At 33.3% G+C, this 24,540-nt stretch overlaps 1 protein-coding gene across 1 annotated transcript in view; it reads left to right on the top strand.

Moving 5' to 3' along the window:
• Positions 1-17,089, top strand: part of LOC106459127 (GTP-binding protein RAD-like) — a gene marked incomplete at its 5' end in the record, with an annotated part of 25,932 nt that extends 8,843 nt beyond the window's left edge. Inside the window, 2 exons of the mRNA XM_022385559.1 lie at positions 8,353-8,545; positions 16,806-17,089. Coding sequence (XP_022241267.1) covers positions 8,353-8,545; positions 16,806-17,089 — 477 coding nt within the window. The remainder of the gene's footprint in view (positions 1-8,352; positions 8,546-16,805) is intronic.
• Between the last annotated feature and the right edge of the window lie 7,451 nt (positions 17,090-24,540).

The raw sequence follows: 24,540 nt of genomic DNA, 5'->3' as shown, positions 1-24,540 counted from the left end.
ACCTTTTCAGGAACGACAAAACTATAAACATTGCTGGTTTGATTATGCTACTGCTGGATATACCCTTTATTATTCTGACTGTATTTTTTATCAGCTAATGGTTTACTATCTGACGTACCCGTTTTACGCATGGAAAAGACATATTAATCCTTGGTAGATGACATACGTGGGTCACATTCGATGTCCGACTTCCCAGGTCATTAGTGAGGCAGGCTAAGGCTAGTTATAAGCACTGAATTTTATTTCTCTAATTGTTTTGAAGATCATTATGGGTTATCAAACCTTTATCGAAAATTATTTCATATATGGTATTGAAGGTGACAACTTTTGGTATCGGATAAAATAACTAGGCAACACACACACACACCTAGGCGTTTTTTGGTGTTTTGTTGTTCTTTTTAGTATTAAGCGCAAAGTTTCACAATAAGCTATCTGAGCTATGTCCACCACAGATATAGAACCCTAAATATTAGCCTTATGAACCCTGAAGCTTGCCACTAGCCAAACGGGGAGGAGTACAAAGCTAGTGACTTTAAACTTATAAGGATCGTCTTTTGCTAGTCTTTATTTTAAAACCATCTTCATAGTCATCAGTCATCAGTGGTGTTTGTTTTGTAAACCTTTTCATATTATTTGTGTTTCTTGTTGAGTTATGCAAAAGCTAAATCAGTGCTATCTGTCCTAGCTGCCCCTAATTTGCAGACTAAAGGAAAGGCAGCTAGCAAACACCGCCTACCGCCAGCTCCTGTTTTACTCTGGTCAAACCGAATAGTGGAATTTGACCGTTACTGTTACAACGCACACATGGCCTCAAAGATCGGAACTTGAATTTTTTCCTTTATTTTTTTCTGTATAGCTTTGGCGCTATCAAAATTCCGCATCTATTTCTGTCTTTGTGTAAGGAAAAATTATAAAGAATCTTGTTTAGAACAAAACGTATTTAATGACTTCTTTTAACCTCACTTTTCTAAATTTAACCGTTATATTTTATAACTATTTGTTATGTCCTGTTTGGTATTCGTAAGTCAACCTCCGAATGTAATCAGTAACATTGTTTACAGTGTAAAGAGTATGATATATATAAATATAATAGTACTGTCTGTTGTCCGTTCTTGTAACTACTTTGCAGGGTTTGGATGGATCTTCACCAAAATTGACATCCGGAGATACTTGCAAACTTGCGGTTTCACATTTTGTGTTTTGCAGTTTTATGGGCGTTTTTTCGTTTTTACTATTACTTCACCATTTACAGAGCTATGGATGGATCTTAACCTAATTTGGTATGGAGCTTCTTTGGGTCCGAAAAGAGGTCAATTAGTTTTTTCCATAAGGTCTTGAAGTAATATTAGTGTGTTTATGAATTAGCGGTTTTTTAAGTGATCTTCAGTTTTTTTTAAACGATGTTCGGAACTGTATGCAGTAAAATTGGAAAATGTCAAGAAATTTTCATAACTTTGGCTCAGGACCTTCTTTTTTAAAGCTATTTAACCTAGAATTTTGTGGGATTGTTTAAATCAACGTATTTCTGTCTAAAAAATTGTCAAATTACTCTGTCTATTCAAATTGTCCAAATTAAAGAAAGGTTTTACCAAATATTTTATAGTTTGTCATCAATTCAACCATTTATAGTTCAACAGACAAACTGTAACCTCGCACCCCCCATTCACCCCCAAAAAATTGACTTCAAAACCTTACTTCCTAAAAATTGTGTTGAAAATGCCTAAGAAAAGGAGAAACAGATCTTATGCAGCGCAAAGAAAAAAAATGCTAAAAGAAAAGAAAAGATAACCTTTCATTAATCATGAATTTACATAACTTCCGTCTAGAGGTCGTGTACTCCAGCTAGTAGTAAATAGTTTAATTTCATCATCATATTATGCTCAAGATAGAAAGGGAATCTAACAACCAATTGTCTTTGTCTTACTCTTATTTTAAAGTGGATAAGTGAAAAAATAATTGGAAATAGAAAAGGCGTTTCAGTTTGTAAGTTAATTCATTAAAAAGTTCAATCAGGGCATTTCATGTTATTTCTGATGATAATTTTAATTATGACCCTTATATTTTTTACACTGAATTCGAAAACGAAATTTAAAAAGGCTTCCAATATATTTTTCACTTATTTCCATCTTTTATCTAAAAAATATAAATTATTTTTAAGTTTGTTCAGGAGAGCCCACATTCACAATATTATTATCAATTATTGATTAATTTTATTAAAATATACGAACTTTGTATTATGTAATGTGAAATGTATCTTTGTTACATTATACATTTGATAACTGCATTCTACTACAAATAACCAATTATCGTTTACGTTATGGACTTAAAAGCATATTTATTAAGCGATAACTGTTAATCCATGAAAAATAGATTCAAACGTTAGTGTTAAATTTTCAATTAAAAATAAACGTGAGGCATCAACATGTAATAAAAAAGCTCCATTTAACGGTATTAATATAAATTTATACTATAAACAGGAGCATTTATAAATTGGTAACAAATACTGCGTTTTGAATATGTTATACTTTACGAAAATGGAATATTTTTAGTACTCATTAGAAGAACAGTAAAATTTTACGAATCTCACTTTGATAAAATAAAACTTTTCTTGCTTTAAGTGGTTTTAGTGAGTTGGTGAAACTCCGAACTTTAGGACGAATTTGTTGATTGTTTTCATGTTGTATTTATTAGAAACTCATTTTATTTTGAAGAGCTAGATATAAGAGAGAAACCTTAGAATATTCCAGTACTTCTTTGGGTTTTTTAGGTTCTTCTATGCCACGAGTAGGCGTAGGAAAAGTACATCCAAAATTAAACTCTAGCGTAGTTGCGTTCAGACGATTCTTCAAGACAGTCTCGAGGTCGAAAACTAATTAAAGAGATAAAATGTTTTTTCTATCAAACGTTATGGACAGAATAGAGCGAGCACATTTACCAGGTATTGGATGCCTGTATACCACGTATCATGTTCACCTTTAGACCAAAGTTTCTGATTACGTTTCAGTCATTGATTGCTCTTCCAGAATCAAACAATACTTTAATGTCGACATATCTTGGTACAGGGGAACCTTATTCAGGTAATATTAATGTTCGTCAGTTAACAGCTATTAAAATTCGTATAACCTCCAGTTTTAATAAGTTCAAATACATCGATGCTATAAACAATAACCGTTAAATTACACTTGCTTTGAAGCCATTTGTGCGTACGTTGGTTTAACAGAATATCTTATAATGTGTCAACATTACATCTGCCAGTACTGACGAGGTCTTTCGCTCAGTACTAGGGCTCATCAGGCCGATTAAAATACAACAGACATAACAGTGATCATCTAGGCACGATATGTATATGAATTTTCACGAACAACGATTAAGTGAGGGAATTGTAATTATTAGTTTTCGATAAGTCATTTGCGAATCAGTTTTAAGAATAAGAATTAATAATACAACATTATTTTTCATTTTAACACCGATCATTTATTTATACTTATTATTAGTGTATATTACTTAATTATATTATCACTCACAGGAACTGGTGAACCAGCAAACTAATCTTGTTTGTTACAGGACTAATGTATAAAAGTCACAGAAGTGGAATGGATGCCTTGTTAGACCCATATATGACGTCAAACATTCAGAGACAATTTTCTTCAAAATAATTTTTTTTATCAATTAAAAATTAACTTTCATTGTTGAATTTACGCTCCTATTGTTTATTGACGTGAGCCAAGATGTTAACAGTTAAAAAACAAAATTATTTAAATTTTATATTTAGTTATTTCTTCTCACTAGAGTTCTGTAGAAATGTTGAAATCAATATTGTTGTTTCGTGATAGTCGGAGAAAAATGCTTTAGTATAGCTAGTTAAGTAGAGAAACACTGAGGGTTTAAAATACTTCTTAACAAACCACAAACAGGATGTCAGACATACTAATTTATTAGTAGACTTGATCAGGTATTCTAGAATGTGTGTGCGCGCGCGCATGTAAAACAAACAAATAAAACTATACGTTAAATTTCACATTAAGACGTTTGAAACTGTATCACTTCTTAAAGATTTATTGAGATATCTGGACATTTTTTATGAAGAGCTTGTTTTCAAGTATAAATTTACATGATGGGGTATCTGTATTCTGCCCACCACGTGTATCAAAACTCTAATATTAGCGTTATAAGCCATCAGACATACCACTGGAGGTCCCTAATGAAGAGAATAATGATTTATTTGTTTTTTTAGTTTCAAAATGTGTGAAGTCATTCCTGCCATAATTAGGAGAGCTAGTATGTTGCGACGGTAAGCTACTCCCGAGTTTTAAGTCATTAAGATATCTTGAACGAAACCGATTAGAAAACTAATATCTGCGTAGCAGAGGAACATTTCATATATGGCTTTGGTCATTCTGTGTAACGGAGTGTTATCTTGGTCATTCTATGTAGTATAACAAAACGTTATCTGGTGATTTGGAACCAATGTGACTAGTTATACAAGGGATCTCAGATCCAGCTCTTTCTACTTCCATTTGACATTTTGTTCCTGAGTTTCGGCTCGAAAAACCAACCGAAAGAAACGTTGTAGGACACCATGTTCAGTAAAAATGGTTAATCTCTGTCCATCATAACGATGGTATCTGTTCTGTACGGTCATCTCAGAGATACTTTTCTTGTGAGATTCTTGTGTATTCTACGTGTAAAACAGTTATTTGAACACAACATTCAGGTTACCTTAAACACTAACATTTTGCTTACAACAGGCAGTAGTTAGGGTCACGCCATTTTTTATTTTGATGTTCTAGTTACTTTTAAATAGAATTTAAGGCGTTTCTTAACAAAAGCTATTAATGTGTTACCACGTATTACAATTTCAAATAGCCTAAAACTGAGTTAAATTGTAATTTAGATTGAGTAGTTAAATAAATGTCGAGATATATCCAATTTATGATATTTGCCAACAAGATTGATACACACAGTTTTTAATACAAATATATTTTAATATACAAACAACAATATAATTTACAATAACGATTATTACAAATAGTTACTACAAACAATGATTTATATACAAAACTTTTACAAAATTACAAGCAATATAAAGTCTTCTTTCTAGTCTGGAACTTCCATGATGTCTTATCGAGGGTTCACGATGAGCGAGTTAATTTCGAGTTGATGTAAGTACAATTCACTTAATATGGAGCTAGCTAGCTCTGTAGTCTTAACTGAACACACGCCGATTTTTTCCCACCGATTAAATTGGGTAATGTTTTCGTAAAAGTACTAATGTCCGATGTGAATTCACTGAAATTAAATGGTTTGTAACGTTCAAAATTTATAAATGTTCCTGGTAAAATGTTAAACTCGTAGGTCACTAGCGTGTTCCTTTTTAAACACGTAGATCACTGACAAGTTCCTTGTTAAACACGTAGATCTCTGACAAGTTCCTTGTTAAACTCGTAGACCACTAGCGTGTTTCTTGTTAAACACGTAGACCACTAGCGTGTTTCTTGTTAAACACGTAGATCACTAACGTATTTCTTGTTAAACACGTAGATCACTAACGTGTTCCTTGTTAAACACGTAGATCACTAACGTGTTCCTTGTTAAACACGTAGATCACTAACGTGTTTCTTGTCAAACTGGTAGATCACTAACGTGTTTCTTGCCAAACTCGTAGATCAATAACGTGTTCCTTGTTAAACTGGTAGATCAATAACGTGTTCCTTGTTAAACTGGTAGATCAATAACGTGTTCCTTGTGAAACTCGTAGATCAATAACGTGTTCCTTGTGAAACTCGTTGATCAATAAAGTGTTCCTTGTGAAACTCGTAGATAGATCATTAACGTGTTCCTTGTGAAACTCGTAGATCAATAACGTGTTTCTTGTTAATCTGGTAGACCAATACTAACGTGTTTCTTGTTAAACTCGTAGATCACTAACGTGTTTCTTGTTAAACTCGTAGATCACTTACGTGTTCCTTGTGAAACTCGTAGATCACTAACGTGTTTTTTATTAAACTCGTAGATCAATAACGTGTTTCTTGTTAATCTGGTAGACCAATACTAACGTGTTTCTTGTTAAACTCGTAGATCACTAACGTGTTTCTTGTGAAACTCGTAGATTACTAACGTGTTCCTTGTTAACTTGTAAGCCATTAATAACGTTTTTGGAGAACTCGTTGTTCAGTATTGCTTTCCTCTTAAACCTTAAGATAAAAATATCCAAAGAGAAATAATACGTATATCCTTGAATCAAAATTTCTCGAATTTCAGAAAGTAAGTGATTAAAATAACTTCTGATTGTCTTTCTGGAAGATCTTTTTTTTGGAAATATTTCACTGAACTTCAATTGAAAATCCAATTTCTCAGTCGTGTTCCCATTCTGTGCGACGTATTTAAGCTTCTGTTAATATTGTAAAATAATAATTGTAAGACCGTACTGCCTGCTATTTTAGCTGATTAATTTGTCAGCATTTTACACAAATTATTTTTTATAACTAAAGACGAAATCTTCTCAACTTATCAAAAGTATCTACACGCCGGTTTACTAATTAATGTCTAAGAGTAAACGTAATTTCTACAATCTTAATCTTTTTAAATCTGTTCTTCTATGAGGCTTGTTACATTATTATAAAGAATTCTCTACAGATAGTAACTTATGTTACAGATAACATTTATAAATATCTCAAGACAAAAGTGAAAACTTTCCGCAGTTGGTATACGGGAAATCTCTGAAAGTGCATCTTCAGGTGTCTTAATATTAAATTTGTGTCAATATTGTGTTTTTTTCAAAGTTTTGGTAACCAAGCAAAAGTTACTAAGCATATAAAGAAATGCGAATAACAAAGAGTAAAATAATGTTCCGAGGAATTTCGTTTGACTGCAATATTCCCTGCAAAGTCTTCTTCTCTTTGGCAATTTACAATTTTGAAAATTATATGCTTATACCTAACTCTCGAAACATGTATTGTATGTCTGTCTATCTGTTATCACTATTTTATCTCCTTAACGCTGTGAATGAAGGCTCAATCTGTAGCAAATTGCGTGAAGCCAATGTCCAACGGAAGAGTTTAATGCCACTCTGAACATGAGTACCTTTGCATCGGACGAATGGATTGTGTGATACGGCTCAAAATAGTTGAAAGTGGCGGCCCACACCCCCATTTATAGCATTACTTTTAAATCACGGTATTGCAAGGTACCTCTTTAGTACTTTCATATTTTCATCTTTTAAGTTCTAATTCTGATGAAGAAACAAACATTAAGTCAACTGCTTTATTTCAAGACACTTGTGTAATACTAAACTAGGGTTAAACATAATACAAGTTAATCTGGGATTATTATAGTCGATATTAAACCCTCGTACAGTATTCCTATCAGCATATCCTATCAAATTATTTTTGTTTTTCAAGTTAAATATATTTTCATAAAGTTGTATCAAAACTCAAGGAATGTATAAAAATAGATTCCGATCATGATCATTGAAATGGTTACAAAAACTTTTAAATATTTATTTTAAACCCTTAAATCTAAAATAAACTCTCCACTACTGATGCGGTGCGAAATGTATTTATAATAGAGAAATAAATCTTTATATTTCGGATAATACAGCCTGGCATGGCCTGATGGTTAGGGCGCTCAATCGCAATCTGCGGACCTCGGGCTCGAATCCCCGTCACCGAACACACTCAACTTTTCAGCCGTGGGAGCGTTATAAGGTGACGGTCAGAGTAGTCCACGAGTTGTCTGTGGGTGATGTTGACTAGCTTCTTTCCCTCTAGTCTATCACTGCTAAATTAGGGACGGCTAGCGCAGATAGCCCTTGTGTAGCTTTGTGCGAAATTCATAACAAACTAAACTGTATGTATTAAATGAGTAAAGAACATGGCCTGGTATAAATGGTGAATCTCAATAAGAGAAATAGAATAATTCTTTATAATCTTAGAGAAATTTAATAATTGACTTATAAAGGCAGTGTTTAGTCATAACAATATATATATATATATATATATATATATATATATATTTCTTTGTTTTATTTTAGTTCCAAACTTCACATTGAGCATTTCTGCCGCGGGGATCCAAACCTAAATTTTAGCGCTATATTCTTAACGAAAATCGTGTTCTTCGTATACCCACGTCAGTGGTTACATTTAATTTAAAGTTATCCTTCATTACTGGCATTTGATGATTAGAAAATTATAAAACTGTACAACTTTCAAAACATTTTGCCTCTGATGAAGGTAAGTTTACCTTTCGAAAGCGCTCGGATTATAGGGTTTCTTATTTTTGTCTATTTATCTAACCTACTTATTTTCTCAACATCATGATTATTTGCATTTATAACTTTCTGTCAACCTTTAGGACTTTGAAGAGGATGCTACTGGTTCTGCTGATGCGTACCTTGTAGTTTATTCTGTAACCGATAGAGATACCTTTGAAAATGCCGTGGATATTCTGTTTAAACTTCGGGAACAAGGCTACACAGCAAAAAGAGCAGTAATTCTGGTAGGAAACAAGTCTGACCTTGTCCGTTCGAGGACTGTTTCGACAGAAGGTAAGTAGTAAATCTCTAGTTTTTCTGATTAAACTTCGGGAAGAAGACTGTATATACTGCAAAGATTGTAATCCTGCTAGAAAACAATTCTGATTTTTTTCCGACAAAGAGCTTTACAAAGAGTAAGGAAATTTCTTGTCATTTGTTTGGATTTGGTATCGAGAGTATAAGAAAAGAACAGCGGTAATCCTGGTTGAAAAGCAAGTGTATTTTCTGTTCGACAGATAGTCAGCGTATATTAATTCGAACCCAGGTTACCAAATTATGAGACACGAAAGTGTTGATTTCAGATCTATAGCATTTACATTTAATAGTTGTGCCAACAATAATTCAAGAGAAACATCCAGTTTCCAGTTCAGGATGAAATTTCAGAGGCTTCCATTTCTCGTGTTACTGTAAATATTTTGCGTTCAGTATTTTCAACCTGAACACAACTTATGAGACATACGAGCTAAACGGGCAGGTGAGTCACCCCAAGGTTCTGCCGCATAGTGGAATTGACTGTCTCTCTTTTGTAACGTTTCCACAGCTCAAAGTGCGAAGCATATCCGAAGGCTAAAACCCTTGACCTTTGGATCCGTAGCCCGGCACGCTAACCAATATATCATGCTAGACCATTGATTTGTATGAGATTTTGCTGTTACTATGTTGTTAACCTTAAATATGTACTGCTGTCTAGAGCATTTTAAAACCAATTAATGAATTGAACTTATACACAGATGCCCTTTTCAGTAGATACTAAAAGGAAGAACGTAATGTGCTTGAAAGGTAAAATAAAATAAAAACCCTCTCTGGTCCAAGGATATAAAAGGTACAAAATTAATGTACGTATAAAGGTATAGATGATGAAAGAATCATAAAACCTACAGATTTTCCAGTTGGTACGGGTATATAAAAGCATATACGGAAGACATTTATGAAAAGACCATAGATGGCGTTGCAAGGTGACCTTGAAATCTTGTTTGCTTATCGCGTGAGTTTAATAAGAACTCTATCCAAAAGTCGGTTAGTATGATTGTTAAAACTACCTAATATTGACACTTGAGCAAAACATTCAACATGACGTGATACACTTCACATAAAATGTGCTTTGTGCTGCTTATTCTGGTCATGACCTGCCTCGTGTGGGGTCTGTTGTTGAAATGGGCGGAAGACATATTGAACAACTGATGTGGCATGTATTGATACTACTGTGTTATTACGACAAAGTTAAAATTGTTTTCCATCTTGTTGAGCCGAACATGTCGTTTTTATAAACCACCCACACCTGCGAAGTTTATTCTAGGACATCACTTCTCGAGCCCCGGACTTTTCTGTTGACAGCCAGACACACTAACCACAGCATGTATGCTCGTAATTTTTGTAAGACCTTAATTTCTGCTTGCAATTTATCGACTTAGTTTTGTTAGAATTTGATTGTGTGTGTGTGTGTGCGTGCGCGCGCGCTTGCAATTGATGGTGATGATTCGCCTCTGGACCATGTACGCCTGAAAGCTTGTGCGTATGCTCCAGAGAAGCCACCTATAAGAGTTAGATTTTCTTCTTTATTTTTACATAGCATTTTCTTACTTGCTACTCGCCTACTGAGTAATGCATTTAGCATTGGTATTGCTTGTTGATTTGTAAGTAATGTAAAACTAAGACTCCACTTTGATTTCAGCTATATTCAACACATATTTCTACTAAATCCAATGATGATTTTTAATCGCTCTTGGAGAGAAGTTTTTAAGGGGTCTTTTTTGTTGTGTACCTGATGTGTTTATGTACATTTCGATATATACAAACCGGACTGTGGATCGAATGGTCTAAGGTTCGCGCCCGTGACATGTACCTAAAGAAGCTCCGAACTTTCAGCTGTGGGCACATTATAAAAGTGACAGTCAGTCTCGCTATTCAGTTTATGGTAGCCGAGTATGCGGCAGGTCTTGCTGATCAATTGTCGTACCTCTGGTCAGCATTTCGGAAATAGGGACGACTATGCCTGAAACTTGGAGTTTCTAACCTGGCCGTAGAACACATATCAGTAAAAGTAGTTCAGTAGATCATTTAGTTCCGGTTTAAGGCTTTTTTATAAAATTTTGTCTTTATATCTTAACTGTAGTTCATTCTTAGCTTAAACAATATCTTCAAAATAATTCTGATTTGGTGGTTCATCAAATCCGTTTAATGCATGTAGTTCTATATTTTATTGATCTTAAATCAACGTTTTCTCTAATTCTGGATTATAAAGCTCCATTTATGTAAGCTATAGAACTAGAATTAGATCAAAGACATCTATAGTGATAAACAACCCAGGAATTCATCAATTTTAGTATTTTATCTTTCAAATTAAATAAGTCTTTAATTCTATATACGGGTTTCAACATAAACATTAGCTAAATTTGTTTATATGTCCCTAAGTATTTGAAGTTGGTTTTAATTTCATTAGATTGTAGTCCTATAAATGGTAAAAAAAAAATATTATTTTCTGTTTCTTAATTGTTGTCTATATATCTAGGGACGTATATTGTTTGTTCAAGTAATCGTTATTAACTTTATCGAAACTTTTGGATGTCATTAAATTCTGTTGCTAAACCAATATAATTCCTATTTACCTTACAAGCTCTTTGCACCAAAATCCTAATTAAAGTAAAGTAAACTTGTTATTAGTTTTTAAAGATTTCAGTGCTGACTAAAGGATGGAAACAAGAAAGACAACAAACAACTTGGAGAATTTTTTTGTTTTGTTATTTTGCCTGACGTTTCAGCTTACACCTTCTCTCAAGGTCTTTGAGCGTAACAGGTTATAAAACAGATTTTCTGTCAACACACTGTCCACCGTAGGGAATCGAACCCTGGATTTTAGAATTGTAAGTCCGTAAACTTATCGCTGATGTCGCTACTTGTCATTTCAGTTTAACCCTCATTACACGTAAGGTGCATTTCAAGTTAAAAATATCAAATATAGAATATAACTATAAAGGGGAATAGGGATCATCAAATAATTACAGAAACAGGTTGAATCAAAATGCAAATATTATATTTTCAAGCCTATAATTAGGGACTCTAAAAACAGCAAACAAACTAGGCTTGAAATATTGTCTAAATTATATTCTCAAGCTACAAATCCCTATTTTTTAATGGAATCAAAATAGGGATTTGTAGCTTGAAATATCCCTATTTGTAGGCTTGAATATAAAATGTTTGCATTTTGATTCAACTTATCTCTGAATTTTTGACGATTCCTATTTCCCTTTTCAAATTAACAATATCTAATTATCTTGTTTCTTAAGTTTTTTATGTCCATTTATGGGGAATAAATTCTAAGCTACGTATGTGCATATGCATTCAGTTGAATGTTGCATGTTTTTCAACAGTTTACTGCTGCATCGGTTTTTTCCCACCCAACCATTATTTACTGAGCAAAGTGGTTTGTGCCTGTGGTTTCGTGTAATCTCGCGTATAACATGTGTCGAGTACAAAGGAAGCCGCTCACAACAACATCGCATATATTATGTATATATAGCCATGTAAATTAACTTCCAATGGAAAATAATCAACTTTTTAAATAGGTCATGGACATTCGCAGCATTTCATATATTATATCTAAGTTTTTTTTTAAATACCTAGTCGATTTTGCTCTAGGCTTGTAAAACAAAAATGTGAAGAAGAAGAAGAAGAAAATAATACTAAAATACGCATTCACAATTTCAGTGAAGTACGAAAGTCAGTAGAATACATCACCACTGACAAGAGTATAGAAATATACTATGGTAGTCGTCTACTGTTTGGAAAATTTGCTGAAATAGTCGCAGAACACCACGTAGAGACAAAGTACAACAGCGAACTCGAGAAATCACGAATCCTTAATGTGGCAATTTCCAATTAATGTACCTTAAGTTACTCAAATTATTTTTCAATTAATGCACATTAGTAAAACACCGGATTTTTTCAATGGTGGAAAGTGTAAGACTTGGAGAAATTCTTCAGGACGAAGAAACGAAGGCACTTGAATTAGTTTTAAAACTACCTATTGACATACTCAATACTACATTCATTTCTATTGTCCAGGTTTCAGTAAAATATTCGTAGCCGTTTTTCCTGTAGTGGCTTGTAAAACTATAATCAATGATAATAAGGCTGAAGACACTGTTATAAATATACACACTGTCTACTCTAATAAAACCAATCACTTCCGACTAGTATAACGGTGTTTAAATAGCTTTTACATTTTTGCGAAGCTTGAATGGTATCGAAGAGCTTATGTTGGTAGTGAAGAACAACTTAGAGGGTGGAAATTTCAACTTTCAAGAATCAGCTTAAAAATAACCTAACAACCTTCTCAGAAATTTGTTTAGTAGCTGTGTATAGATGTTGGCACAGTCTACCTAGCCATTTTTCCTGTAGGGTTCGGTGCTTGAATAGCTTCGAAGAGAAACTTGGCCAGTAGCGATGAAAAAAAAAAAAAGATAAAAGTTCTCCTTCTATTTCAAGAATTAACATAAAAATAGTCCCATGATCTGCGCAGAAGTTTTTCTTAGTAGGTTTGCCCAGGTTTGAATAAAATATGCATAGCCGTTTTTTCTGTAGGTTTGTGAAACAATAATATGAAGAACAAATGGATGAATTTTGAATTTTGTCTAACAATCGGAAAATCATATTTTTTTGCTATTATCAATAGTTTAGCATCCTTAGCCATTTACATAGAAGGTCTTGAGTGTTGTTTGAAGAACAAGCCTGCTTTTTAAAATGGTTTTTGCCTGTATGTTCTACTAGAATTTTTGTGAAATTCCTGCACATGTTTCATGATAATGTGAACATCTTTTATCCCTGTTTACCTAATTATGGTTTTATGACCCTCTTCTCACCTGGAAGAAAGTATAACACTTTTGGTTATCTCTCCAGGACTTCTTTACCAGAATCAGACATTTGCTTTTAATGCAACAACGAAGTATTTGTGTGCGACCACATTTGTGCTGTATTACAGCTTATCTAGAGGTTAGAGAACGAATATAAAATTGTAGCTAAATTTTTGGAGGAAAGAAGCACTTGCGTAAGGGATCGCAAGGAATTGCACAAAACCCTAATAGAATGTTCAGGCAAAAAGCACTTTAAACAGTAAAGATTCAGTTCAAACAACCCTCTAAAACTTTTAGCATTGACTGCTAAGGCTGTACACATACATAAATGTACAAAAAAAAGCACGCATGTTAAACTTGCAAGGATAATAAAGTCCGCTCAAAACGGTCCGTTTGTAATTTATATTATTATTCTCTTGCCAACCTACAACAAAAACGCCTTGGTATATTGCACCCAAACCTGTTGTAGAATACTAAATACGTTACTGCGAAGGTTATAAGGGTATTGAAAAATCGATTTGTTTTTTCTAAATTTGACATAAGCTAAAAAACATCATAATTCTAATGTGAACGATGTTATAGTTGAATATAAAAAAGCCAGCAAACAATATAAAAGATTGGGAATTAAAAACAACTGCAAATAGGGATCGTAAAAAAGTAAGGAAACAAGGCTGGAGATACTGTAGAAATTATTTACTCAAAGTACAAATCCCTATTCTGACTCAGTGAAATGTAATTATAGGTAACAGCATGTAGCCACAATAGGGGGTTGCAGTTTGAGTAAATAATGTCTACAGTAACTCCAGCCTTGTTTCATTAATTTTTCATGATTCCTATTTGCAGGTTTTTAATTTCCAAATTTTTATTTATTTTGTGTTATTGTACTATATATTTGATGAATTTGGTCTGTAAATGCAAAGTAAGACACGCTAGCTACAGAACACTTTTGGAATACCTCACTTTTATCGACCATCTTTTACCTTTCTCGGAGATTTGTTTGACATAATAAAACATACACGCATGCGTAAAACAGGGTTGTGCAAGACCATGTTGCAAAGAACTATTAATATCATAATCCGGATGAATGGTCAAAAGAAATTACAACAGTGAGTGAAAGCATCCTTAAAAACAGTTATATAATATTCCAAACTTCTAAAATACCTATTTGAAAATAAATTGAGGATTTATCTAATATATTTACATTAATCTAGTTAATTAATTAATCATCATCATCATTAAGAACATTTGCGAAAGAAATGCACCAAAGGAAAATAGACTTTACGTAGTGAACCATCAAGGGACTTAGAATCCGAAATGAGAAGATTAAAATAATACCCTTATGTTTGTGTTCTAAGATAATTTGGATCTATTCAAATAACATAGATTCAATGGTTCTCAACCTTTTTCAATCCACGGGACTCTTCTGGCGTAAAATTTGTGTCATGAAACCGTTCACAGCGAGCATTGCAAAAAAAAACAAAAAACAATCGCTACTGCAATACTTCCATAAAGAGCACGTATAATTAATGCAGCTATGTACCCACACATATAAATGCAAAGCATGAAACGTTTCATGAGCCAGTTACTCAGACACGCGCAAATGTAGAGCAGTGTGCTCTCTCAAATAATAAAGGTTTGCGTGACTCAAGCACCTGTTTGCACCTAGTCTCGCTCACTAACTTAAAACATTGCAGTCACTTGCTGTTATGCCGTGTCATTATGAAACCAGCTATACTGACAAATACTTATGATGTAGTCGGATTGCATGTTAGTGTCTTGTATCTATTTGAGAAGCACTGATGTAGATGGTCAACTTGTTAGGGTACAGCAGATTATTATTTTGCAACACAAAATATTTCGTCCATAACTCTCATCCAAATTTTTAATGTATGTTTAAAGACTTGATAGCCATAGTTTCACGTTCATGTGATAATGACATTCGTTACAAGGAGATAGTACATGACGATTTAATTCGAGGTAAAAATTGAAAACACTGGTAGATATCATTAACACACGTGTTAAGACAAATTACAAGAAAGTACTCAATTTATATTACTAAGGTAAAACAAATGGAAATGAAGTAAACAGACTAACAGCGTCAAATATCGCCATAGCTTTTTAACAACCAATCAACCTTTAGAGCGTTTATGTTCTTAACAAAATCATTCGAATTTTTGGCCTCAAATCAGCATCTCAAAGAGATGCCATACTTTCAAGATGTTTTGATTAGAAATATATAGATGATTTATAAAAATAATAAATCGACAGGAGGGATATACCAATTTTATGTTCGTAGGTAAAGATAGGTTTGGTAAAATTAAAGAATCACCTCTGACTGAACGTATTAATATAAATCATTTAAGAAGTTAATAAAGTTAAATTAAATCATTGTATTTCTGTTAAAGCTATTCTTAGAAAGCTGTTTACATATATTTACGTATTAATATAAATCATTTAAGAAGTTAATAAAGTTAAATTAAATCATTGTATTTCTGTTAAAGCTATTCTTAGAAAGCTGTTTACATATATTTAGAAAACTACTTTTAAGAATACCTTAAATTGTTATTGTTGCTTGTTTTTTGTTTTCTGCCAAGTTCATATCAATTTTGTTTTGAATATCTATCTTTATGGGCCAGGCGTTGCCTAGTGCTTAGAGTGCTCGGACTGTGAATTCGTGGTTCGCGGCCTGTTCCTGTCAAAATGCGTTTCGTATTTTGGGACTGGTGGGGGGGGGGGGGCATAAGAATGATAGTCACATTCCACTATTAAGAAAGACAAATGTGGTCTAAACGTTGGTGGGTGCTGTTGACTAGCTGCCTTACCCTAGTCTATCTGTTCAAATTTAGGGACAACTGTATGCAGCTCTCTGCCCTTTGTCTAAAATTTGAACGAAGATTCTAATACAAATATATATTTATAACTTTGTCTTGCTAACCCTACTATCTACATACGCATACGTTGTACCTTTTGACAGGTACTAATCGTATTATAACAAAAAAACCTTTAAGAAAGTCTACCAATACCTTAATTAAAAGTATTTTAGTCGGTCTGTCTAAACTTGTGCACTTCAATTGATTGTCGAAGATGCTAGTTTTTGTTCACTAAAGCTTGTAGAGTATTTTACTCCATAAATTAAAGTATTTTGATGCAAGAGAAATCAATTCTGGTAACTTACTCCTTCTTAATCCTGATATCTGACACACTCAGCATCCTGGTAACTAGTTGCTGTTTTAGTTCTTAGTCATCACCAAACTTCAACAAGCTATTTTTGTGAATTTTGTTTTGTGTGTTAATTTAAAAGAGTAGATTTTATCGTCTAAATAAAATGTAAAAATACTAGATTAGACCTTCAGTTTACACATCCAAGTTGATTTAAGAATTTATTTTGTGAAAATTTAATGTTTGATTTTCTTTTCTTTCAGAAGGTAAATCGGTTGCCATATCGTACGAGTGTAAATTCATGGAGACTTCAGCAGTCATCAGTCATAAGACCGATGATCTATTGGTTGGTATTGTTAGTCAAATCCGACTTAAAAACCAGCAGCTGAAGGATTTCAACCATTTCTCTCCACCCGGTAAAGGACGTAAGTCTCGTAGTAAAGGTTCTTTATATGGAACTGGCCGACGAGCCAAGGAATTGCTAAACAAGCTGCTAGGAACAGAAAGCTACAAGTCCAAATCATGCGATAATCTTCATGTGTTATAATTACATTTTCTCTATAATATTTCTAGCTGAAAATTTTGGTGTTCAGCTTACAGTAGTTTTATTTGTTTCGTGTCCGAATTTTCATACTATTTTCAACTAAATTGTTTAGTGTATTTGTTGAAGGGTAATCGGTAACTTTGGAGCTTTAGTGAAAAAACAACAACAACATATCATATATAACCGTGATTATGAACTCTACTGATTCATAAACCATTTTTAGTGATGGCTTTGCTATTCTGAATTAATATACCCTTTAAATGTTTGTAATTTTATCTAATGGTGTGTATCCATCATGAACTGGAACTTTTTACGTGTGTTTTTTGTCGAGGTTATTATTAAAGTTTAAAATTACATACAGACTTCCTCTTTGCTACATTTTTAATGGTTAAACGATTTGATAAATGTCAAATTACCTATGAAACCTATTTTTGTAAACTGCTTGTGGCTTGTAAACAAGAACACTCATGTAACAGTTGACCTGTAGTGAGAAATAGCTTTGCATGAGTAAGCAATGTTGTTATTTTTATCTGGTCAGAGGGACGACTACTGGAAATAACAATAGATAATGTGAAAGAATAATATAAAAATATTGTTGGAAGTGAAATTGCTTGAATTGATGTATTGAATAATGTAATAATCAATTTTAAGTATTTTATAGTCTCACAAATGTACCAAAACTTAGGACTTTTTGTCACATACACAAACTATTTTTGATACACAGACCGTATAAGTATATAATAAAAAAACAGTCTTTATACAGTAACTAATGAAAGCGAAACGACAAAATCAAGTGTGATAATAAGATATTGCTGGGATGCTATACACTAAAATACAGTGTTTGCTGTGAACGCTACGAAGAGCTTAATTAATAACTTGAAATTGTGCATTTCTCTCCAGTTTCCGGGATAGCTTGTTAACATTAGCTACAATTAATAACTTGAAATTGTGCATTTCTCTCCAGTTTCCGGGATAGATTGTTAACATTAGCTACAATTTTGAAAAGTTTAGTCGAGGTTGTATTTTTTACCAGAATTTAAAATCAATTTGTTAGTAATTAATTTCCCAGTATGCGAGTACAATTGAATTAAATAAAAATACTAAAAAAACACAAATCTTGTGTTGCTTAAGTACAATGAATTGTGGTAGCATCAAACACACTTGTTACTGCAATGTACAATTTTAAACCAGCTACTTACCACACTTTCAGGCAACAGACCAGTGCTACAGTGTGTAACGCAACCAAACCAGCTACTTACCTCACTTTCAGGCAACAGACCAGTGCTACAGTGTGTAACGCAACCAAACCAGCTACTTACCTCACTTTCAGGCAACAGACAAGTGCTACAGTGTGTAACGCAACCAAACCAGCAACTTACCTCACTTTCAGGCAACAGACCAGTGCTACAGTGTGTAACGCAACCATTCTTACATTTTAGCTTAGTATTATATGTTTCAACAAAATATATTTGTGTGAGATATGTTTATAACTTTGATATAGTTATAAGGTCATATTCAATAGTAAGTTAAGTTTAAAAACTGTTGTTTTATTTTACTGCGGTGTTTTACGTCATGGTATGAGTGGTTAGACTTGGGTTGATTCTTGGTTTGTTTGTTTGTTTGTGATTAAGCACAAAGCTACACAATGGGCTATCTGTGCTCTGCCCACTACGGGTATCGAAACCCGGTTTCTAGCGTTATAAGTCCGCATACATACCGCTGTGTCACTGGGGGGGGGGGCTGATTCTTAGTAACTCCTGAGGAAATATAACCGTAGTTTTACCTAACAAACTGGCACATAATATCGTAAGTCGGTGCATAAGGACATTTCAAATGTATGGTAGTTAGAAATCCTTAATTTGGTACTTTTGTTATTAGCGATATTTCCGGTCATAATCCTAATAATTACATATTCGACCGTTATCCTAATAAATATTTCACTTGTTTTATAACTTAGTTTATTCCTAAATTAATATACTAAGCTAACAATGCAAAATATTTTTGAATGTTATAAAAATTAATGATAATAATAATAATTAAAATATTTTAAATATTATAACCAATAAATTAGCAAATAATGTTTAGTAAAAACCAGTTGTTTACTTCTAAGATTCACCCAGATTATCGCTGCACAACCTGAATATACGTATAACCATTCACGTACTTGCAGTAGTGCACATCTAACAAAAAATTCAAACATAAAAAAGACTAAAATTGCAAACACTAACCACCATTGCGGACAATTACAGCGAAATTCTGTCACTGGATCCCTAGAAAATTAATAAATTTACCTTATAAAAAATGCAGAATCAAATGTAACAAAATAACAGTTTTCAACTCGTTTTAATTGTATGTATGACTACCTAGGAAAAGTTGCATTTCATTGATACGACTTACTTATTTAGTGAACATGTTAGAAACGTTAAGAAGATAGAATAATATCTTTAAAGTGGATATTAATATATTTTTTTCAATGTAAATAGATCAGTCTAAGAATGAATATTTCATTTTGGTAACATAGAAGAACTCGCGTACTGAGACTAGTGAGTAAAACTCGGATTAAATAACAGATTTGGAAAGGATGTTAGTCTTCTGAACTTTAAGCAAAGAAGCTGCAACTCGAAATGTACGATACTAGAGAGTGATCCAAAAGTTACCCATAATCGTGTTTTTTTGAAAGTCGTATAACCCATATTTCTGTTTGATTTTCCTAGCTAAAAGCTGCGAAGTGATCTACGGGCGCTCTGTTACCGCGAGGAATCGAACCCTAGATTGTAGCTTTATAAGTACTCAAACTTGCTGCTGACCCATCTGGAGGTCAACTGTGCACTGTTGATATCACACCACAATGTCATAATATTATCATTTCTTCTAAGGTTCATGACATCTCAGTCAATTAATGCAACAAAAGAGAAAGAGTCAGTCAGTGAAATACAAACACGAATAAGAAACGTATAGTAAAGGTGAAAATTAAAAAAATATTGGTGGTATGCGCGACTTTTGAATCGCTTTATATTAAACTAGCAGAAACGCAGCCCTACGGTCAGGCTCTTGGCGAGCCCAAAGGTGTGCCTCTCTGTCACTAAATTGCTCCAGACTTCTAACTGCATCTTGGTGAACAAAGTGATGTACTTCTGTATTTTGGATTTGTTCCTGGCTTCTTCTCACTGGCTCTTGGTGAACAATGAGATGTACTTCTGTATTTTGGGTTTGTTCCTGGCTTCTTCTCACTGGCTCTTGGTGAACAATGAGATGTACTTCTGTATTTTGGGTTTGTTCCTGGCTTCTTCTCACTGGATCTTGGTGAACAATGTGATCTACTTCTGTATTTTGGGTTTGTTCCTGGCTTCTTCTCACTGGATCTTGGTGAACAAGCCTATCTATTTCTTACTGTTTCTTTCTGTAACTTGCATCCTGACGTTTCATTTTCTTTATCATAGTTTTATACTTTCTCCGTGATAAGTCACTTTTCCGTTTGGCAATTTTTGGCATCGTGATATTCGATATTTTTAATCACTTTATGCTCACACTGAAATAAAATATTACTTGTGTAACTTACCAAGATCGGGTTACTACAACACTCCTGCACATTTGTATGCAACGAACTCCGTACGAAAGACGTACGATTACTTCGGTGACAGAACAATTCAATTCATAGCATACGCTTGGATTCTCCAGCAGAAAAAGTCACTTTCTTTCTTCTGAAATATCACAATAATTCTCCACTAGGAAGACTCACTTTACCACAATTTTAGAAGTTTTATTTAAAATTAATTTCGTTGATAATCATAAATGTACAAAATTAATATACATTATTTAAAAGGAAAGAAGTACCATTTCTCCATTAAAGAAGCGATTTAGGAAAACATGTTATAAAATAAAGTCCTGTTATTTTTTACAATTTTGTCGAAGGTCTAAAAATTTATCAAAACTTGGTATAACTAGCTTGAATTAAACAGTTTGATATGAAATATATTAACTAACACAAGTTAATAAATACATTTCATTAATAGATGAGAACAGCAGATTTTATGATATCGGTTCTCATCAGACTAGCTGACTTAATTATCACGAACTCATCAGACTGGCTGAGCTAATGCTGTTATTGGATCCTTGTTTGGTTTTAGGTTGACACCGATTAGAACTGGCCAAATATGTGTAAAAGATCTAGAGCCGGGATTGGCCGAGTAGTTACTTTTGCCAGTAGTGGGAATATGATAATTAATGATTGGCGACATTTTGGAGTCGTGGGTGCATGTACTATAACAATAGCGGTTACGTCCCACTATTTGATGAGACAAGAGTAGCCCAAAAGTTGGCGGTAGAAGCTTTGAATGGAGTTCCCTCTAGTCTATCAGTTCAAAATGAGTGGCGGCGATGTACAGATGGCCCTCTGTACAGACTTCTAAAATAAATATCAGAAGAAAGTCGGACTAATAAACCGTATTAGTGCTAAAATACATAACCAATGATAGGAACAATTTAACACTTTAAAGTGCTTTAAAACTTCTACGTTTATACAACTGTAGAGATCGTTGTGTGACCGCACAAATCATACATTAAAGACAAGATTTTGTAATAAAGATCATTCAGCCAACTTCATACATTTTATATACATATTTTTGTGTTAATTTATTTTATCAGTAACATATTCTTTTATGAATACTCATTGGAATATTTCTCTAAATTCATTCATATTGAGAACTACTTTTAATTGCGTATTTCTTATCTTAAATTTTTTAATCATTTCGTTTATTTTTCATTTTGCTATTTTTAAATGTTTTAAAGTTCGTAATAACCAGGCATTTTTATACTTATTTATAACCATATTTTTTCTCGATTTTCGAGTCGGAATATTGTATTTTGTCTGTTTAAACTGATATCGTGTTTTATCTGAATGATACGTTGAACAACAATACTACAAAAATCTCTTGCTACTCTCGTATGCGGCGCCGAATGTAACCATGCAGTTCAGCCTTTAGTTTCATAATTTCCACCCAATCAACCAGTAACATAATACATGCAACATTTCAATGTTTTATATCGGCGCGTCAGGTTATTATGTTGACACTTCACGTCTATTTATTTGGTACGTGTGTATAATAATTAAATCTTCGTGTAAGTTTATTACTATCTACTTGTTTATATAGTGACTGCACATCTGTGTTTTATATCAACATATGTATGTAATAAATCAACACGTAGATTTAATTTACAAAACGTGGCGATATAATAAATTGTCGCGTGTAATATTTACTTGTTGACTTGTGCAGTTTATTAACTTGCAGGTTTAATTGTAAGGTTACATTCGTGACTTTTGAACGTTTCTTGCAGTGTTTAAATAAAACTAAGATGATCGTTAAGAACTATTGCTCAAACTACTAAATAGTTTGGAACTTAAGACATGTTGTTAATTGTTTCACGATATCTCGCATAGTTTTAAACCTCTTGAGGTTGATAGAATCTTTGTTAAAAATTTTACGGTCATCCATGTTTGAAATACATTAATATGTAATTCAGCACATTTTCAGGGAGGAAAATAAAGTACTTTCATCAGAATACCTGAAAGATTGCTGTTTTGATTCACTGCTCTAGATTACAGCTTAGAAAGGTGATTCTCAAACTGTGGTATGCATATCACTAGTGGTACGTGGCGCTAATGGTGGTCGTACGCGAAAAAATGTACTATCAATACTATAAAATTTGTAAAAAGCCTAATCTCAGCATACATTAGCACACACCACCCCCCCCCCCTACTTCTAGACTTGTTCTTCATCTGCACAGACTCGCCAGTGGTTTTTACTTCTCATATCTACAAAATTCACACCACATATTTTCCAATTGTGACAGAAAAAAAACAATCGCATCCTTCCCATTAACGGGTAAATGTTAATAATATTAATTTTTTATTTTAGTTATTTCGTTTGTTTTTTTAATTTAGGCCTGATTTTGTACTTCAAAAAGTAACTTTAAACTCGAACCTGAAATGTTTGAGAACCGTAGACTTGTAATGATGAAGTTTCGGTATTTTTCGAGGTTTCGAAACTCATGAAAGGCGTTTAGGTTAAATATTGTTCACAAAGTATTTTAGCTTTTCTTTGGTGTACTAACTAGCCTACGGTTATCGTGTTCGCTTTATCTACGCATTTCTATATATTATATCAGGCACTGAAAAGAAATGACACTGAATTAATAAATCAAGAACTTGTAAAGTTTAAAGTATTTGTAAACGTGATAAAACTTTGTGACGTTACATTGTTTGTTGTTGTCGCTGTCTCAACTTGAAGGGAACAGATATAAAATAAACATAGAATTTACAAATAATACTAGAGCTGAATAAAGACGGGTAATTTGGAAAGTTTGTGGTAAATAACAATGCGTATGTTTAATCAAGAAATATGTCATTTTGAGTTTTGGTCTTTCTTGAAGTTTGAATTGGATAGCTGTGTGTTACGATACTTAGCTAAAGCAGACTTTACCAAAATTAATAGAATAAAACTTTTTTTTTGTCACATTAAATGCGCCGACGTAGTACCATAATCCAGTGAATATACGATTCTACATAACGTGTTAACATTAAGATACACCGACTTGTGAAAGTCCATTAATTTTAAGTTGTTGATTTTACTTATTCATACCGGCGTTGTAAAGAGAAGTTTGTTTGTTATTAAGCACAAAGTTACATAATGGGCTGTCAGTGCTTTACCAACCGCTAATATCGAAAGCCAACTTTAAGCTTTATAAGTCTTCAGATTTACCGCTAAGCCACCAGCGACCTAAGGAGAAGTAAAATGTTATTATTATTAATATTATAGAAATTAATAATGAATTGTTAGCGGGATTCGAACCTATGATTCTGTTTTCCGAGCAGTATGTGTTGTGATATTCTCGGGTCCACTGATTTTCTTACAAATAAAAAAAGTAAATGCAATACTAGAGGAACGGCAAAAAGAATGTCGCGAAGAATTAAATTTGAATTTTTAGCTCCAAGTTGAAGAAAAAAAAACTGAACACAACATGAAAACATAATAAAAATCAGTTTTATTAATATGAACACGAATAATAATAATAGTAGACACGTGCACAAGACTATTGACAGTGCCATAATATAGCTATTAAGGGTTATTAGGAAATATAAATGAAACCCCCTTTCTGAGAGGTCATTCCGTAAGGGAAAAATATAGGGAGGGGCTCCTAATATTCCTAAGTCTCTACACAGTCGATTTCAATATGGAACATGTATAGTTCCCATCAGGGGAAGACTTAAAAGAACCAAGCGAAAATAGCTTATGACAATGTGTAACTAGGATACTAGCAAGTTAGCGGCATACTATGATCAGTTCCTCTATCGTACAACCTATATTTACTCTCGCACTTGCGTATCTTGGTAAGCAAAATCCCTGGTTCGAATCTTACTCACTCTCAGTTCTACTTATTCAGATAAAAATACCTAT

Source organism: Limulus polyphemus, unplaced genomic scaffold (assembly GCF_000517525.1).
Source record: "Limulus polyphemus unplaced genomic scaffold, Limulus_polyphemus-2.1.2 Scaffold564, whole genome shotgun sequence".
Lineage (NCBI taxonomy): Eukaryota > Metazoa > Arthropoda > Merostomata > Xiphosura > Limulidae > Limulus > Limulus polyphemus.
Note: the sequence above shows the minus strand (reverse complement) of the source record. Positions and strands in the feature narration are given on the sequence as shown.